The sequence below is a fragment of the Parasteatoda tepidariorum genome, chromosome 2 (genome assembly GCF_043381705.1).
Source record: "Parasteatoda tepidariorum isolate YZ-2023 chromosome 2, CAS_Ptep_4.0, whole genome shotgun sequence".
Classification (NCBI taxonomy): domain Eukaryota; kingdom Metazoa; phylum Arthropoda; class Arachnida; order Araneae; family Theridiidae; genus Parasteatoda; species Parasteatoda tepidariorum.
The window spans coordinates 103,741,887-103,745,522 of record NC_092205.1 but is presented as its reverse complement, the minus strand read 5'-3'; the positions used below and the strand labels follow the sequence as shown (position 1 = coordinate 103,745,522).

At 27.9% G+C, this 3,636-nt stretch overlaps 1 protein-coding gene across 2 annotated transcripts in view; it reads right to left on the bottom strand.

The window, feature by feature from the left end:
* The window catches only part of LOC107452575 (DC-STAMP domain-containing protein 2), a 44,991-nt gene that overhangs the window by 21,606 nt on the left and 19,749 nt on the right, over positions 1 to 3,636 (bottom strand). For both annotated transcript variants that reach the window (XM_071178022.1, XM_043052394.2), the window contains one exon: positions 1,699 to 1,912. In XM_071178022.1, the coding sequence (XP_071034123.1) occupies positions 1,699 to 1,912 (214 nt within the window). The remainder of the gene's footprint in view (positions 1 to 1,698; positions 1,913 to 3,636) is intronic.

Below are 3,636 nucleotides of genomic sequence, written 5' to 3'. Positions count from 1 at the left end.
AAATTACATGTAATCAAATTACATGTAATCATATATTGTGATTACTTGTAATCATAATTACTTGTAATCGTTTTTGTTGTGATTACTTGTAATCGCAATTACTTGGAATCATGATTACAAGTAATTGATTACTGTAATCAAAATTGTAATCATGATTACAGCTGTAATCAAAATTTTTTGAAAGTTGTAATCACGATTACAAGTAATTGATTACTGTAACCGACTATATAATCATGATTACAGCTGTAATCAAACTTTGTAATCATGATTACAAGTAACGTAATCGATTACATTTTCGCTCTACTCTGATGTAATCAAAAATTTTGATTACTGTAATCGACGGCCAACTCTGCTGTAGGGACCCCATTTCCCAGATTGCGGCTACCCCTATATTTTGAAGGTTAACAATCCAAATATGTTAAAAAAATATGTTTATTTAGAGAAAAAAAAACGTTTTTGTATCCAATTTCGTAACTTAATTAATAGTTAGCACTAAATAATTTGCATATTTGAGGACACTCCCAGGAACCACTAAGATTGACACTTAGTTCGTGAAAATCCGAACGTTAGAACAAAAGTTATTCAGGATTTTTGCGAACTGTATACATCTCAAGTTATGACTCGACAGAGAGAATTGTAATAGAATCACGTATGTAAAAAAGTCTTGGTAAATGTTTGGATGAAATTGAACATTTTGAATTGAATAATATAAATTTTCATCATCTTTCTAAAACTAACATCAGTTTTCAGCTTTAAAACAAAAGAGATTTGTTATTCAATCATTTGTGTTCTTACTTGAATAAAAAGTGTTTTCAATTTTAAAAACACCATTTTGAAATACACAAAAAGTAAAATTAGCAAATTAAATTTAACTTTGAACCATTTTCCTGACCATATTTCCCACATAGCGTCTACACCACTCCACATAGTTAAGGGGGTCAGAATCTTCTAAAATAATATATATTCATTGTTTAAAGAAACTACGTATCTGGTTTCGTAACTTGAAAGAACCATCTGCACTTATTAATTAGCATATTTAAGATCCACTTTTTTTTAAAATTGAGGCTTAGAACGTGAAGATCCGATAATTAGATAAAAAAAATTATTCAGGGTGGTCTGCTTTTCTGCGCACATACACTATAAGAAAATACAGGCGTGCATAACTTTTATGTACAACTGTACACAAACATATTGATTAAAAATGTATGTTCATACATGTATATGATACAATTTATTTACTCAAGTTTATTTACGTAAATTTATTATTACGGTTATGTACGATTTACAATGATTGTATGTACGTACGCCTATACGTGCTTACGTACATTTATAACTGTACATACAATGTATGTAAGTTCGTAAAAACGATCGCAAATGAATTATGCGTACATAACACAAACACGAAAGGGCATTGTATACACAAATATGTGTATAAAACATACACATTCACATATAAAAATATATTCCTCTACAACAATATATTTATTTGGTCCCCAAATTATTATTGTACTGAGGTTTTGTAGTGTGTGTGTGTATATATATATATACATATATAAAGAGTAATGAGAAGGTAAAATTTCTTCCTATATATTACGAAACTATTTGTTTGACGACCTGCATTGCATGGCGATGAATAATAAGACCCGATGAGGTCGGTACAATGGAATGTTTTCAGAAGGTTATTTAAAGAAATCATACTTAAAGATGAGTATGAAGAAAACGAAGGCCAGTCCCAAGTCAGACCAATCTATGAAGGCTGTGATCCATTCTGTTCGATGCTTTATCTCTTGAGCTATGTCACCTCGGATCTCCGAAAAGGATTTGCTCTGTTCCAATGAATAGTTGTAGTAATGGACAAATGTCACATTCACATAAAACTGATAGTACATGTAGCGAGTGAACACTTGCAAATCTTTTAAAACAAAAAATATATATAAATTACTTCGCCCATTTTCAGGCCTTTCCTTGAAAACTGACAAATCAAACACACTTCAGCAGTACTGCAGTAAGAATGAGCCATAAAACAAAATTCCCCTACTTACGCTTTTAACTCCATTCTGTTTTCATATTTTGCAATCTGGCAATCTTATTACGAAAATATTTAAAATCAAGTGTGAAAGATTCCGGCAAGTTCATTTGAATACTCGCTTTACAGATTTCGTTTTGCGTTTTGCTCTGTTATTTCCTTGCATTTTCTGTTTCGTTTACGTGATATTTTTTATGAGTGTGTTCTATTTTGTTTTAATTTTTTTAGTGCTCCTCACACTATTGTACTGATATATTTTGCTTTGACTATATTGATACGATATTAGAAAGCACTTCTTTTTACGGATATAAACGTGTGAGCTGATGAAGAGATTATATCTTTTCATTTACTGTTTTCTTGTTTTTTAACATTTATAATTTGTATTTTTTTAAAAATATTTTATTTTAGTAATTTTTTTTCTTCTTTTTTCAAAATATTCAGAAAATACGGAAAATAATAAAGGTTAAAGACATGAGAAGAAGAAAAATTATAAAAATAAAATTATTTCTGAAAATATTTTAAAAAGAAATTTTATTACCTAAAAGTAAAAAAAAAATATATCAAAAATTCGGAAAACAAAATAAAAAAAGATAAAATCGCTTCATCAGATCAAACGATTATATTCGCAAAAATGAGTGCTTTCTAATATTGTATCAATATAGCCAAAGCAAAATATATCAATACAATGCTGTGAAAAGCACTAAAAAAATTGAATCAAAAATAGAACACATTAAGTAAAAAATATACAAAGAAAAATAAAATGAAATCTAAAGAAAATACAGAACAAAACACAAAACAAAATTTATGAAGCGAGTATCGAATTCAAATGAACTTACATGTACCAGAATCTTTCAAGAATGATTTAAAATATTTTCGTAATAAGATTGCCAGATTACAAAATATGAAAACAGAAGCGTAAAAGAAGTGATTTTTAAGGCACGTTCTTACTGCAATTCTGAAGAGCATTTAGTTTGTAAGTTACCTTGGATTGGCCCGAAAATGGATGTGCGCAAGGCAATAATATTTTACTGGATAATTTAAAGTTTATAATTAATAGAGGTTGATATTTAATTATACAATTTTAATGATTTTTGAAAATTAACAATTATTTATAAAAATAATTGCAAATTTTGTGGGGTGATCCTCATATTTTTGCGGATACATCTCACTCATTTTTGCGGATATAATCGTGTGAACTGATGTGAGATTATATCTTTTCTTTATTTTGTTGTCCGGATTTTTAATAAGTTTTTTTTTTTTAGAAAAATAGAAATTTTGTTTAAAAATACTTTTATTTTCATAGTTTTTCGTCTCTCTTGCTATTAATCTTTATTATTTTTCAAATTTTCTCAATATTTTAAATTATTTTGTGAGTTCTATGTACTTGCAGCTTGTGCTTGATAATTTTCTTCCTTTTTCTCTCTTTTCTTTTTGTCTTTTGTGTGCTATATATATATATATATATATATATATATATATATATATACATACATACATACACACACATCAGTGATATTTGCAAGCTTATAGCTCTATTTGAATAAAAAAAGTCTTTTGCAGCTACTTTAATATTTAATTATTTTTTATTCGCTATGTCAGATAAATTCAAT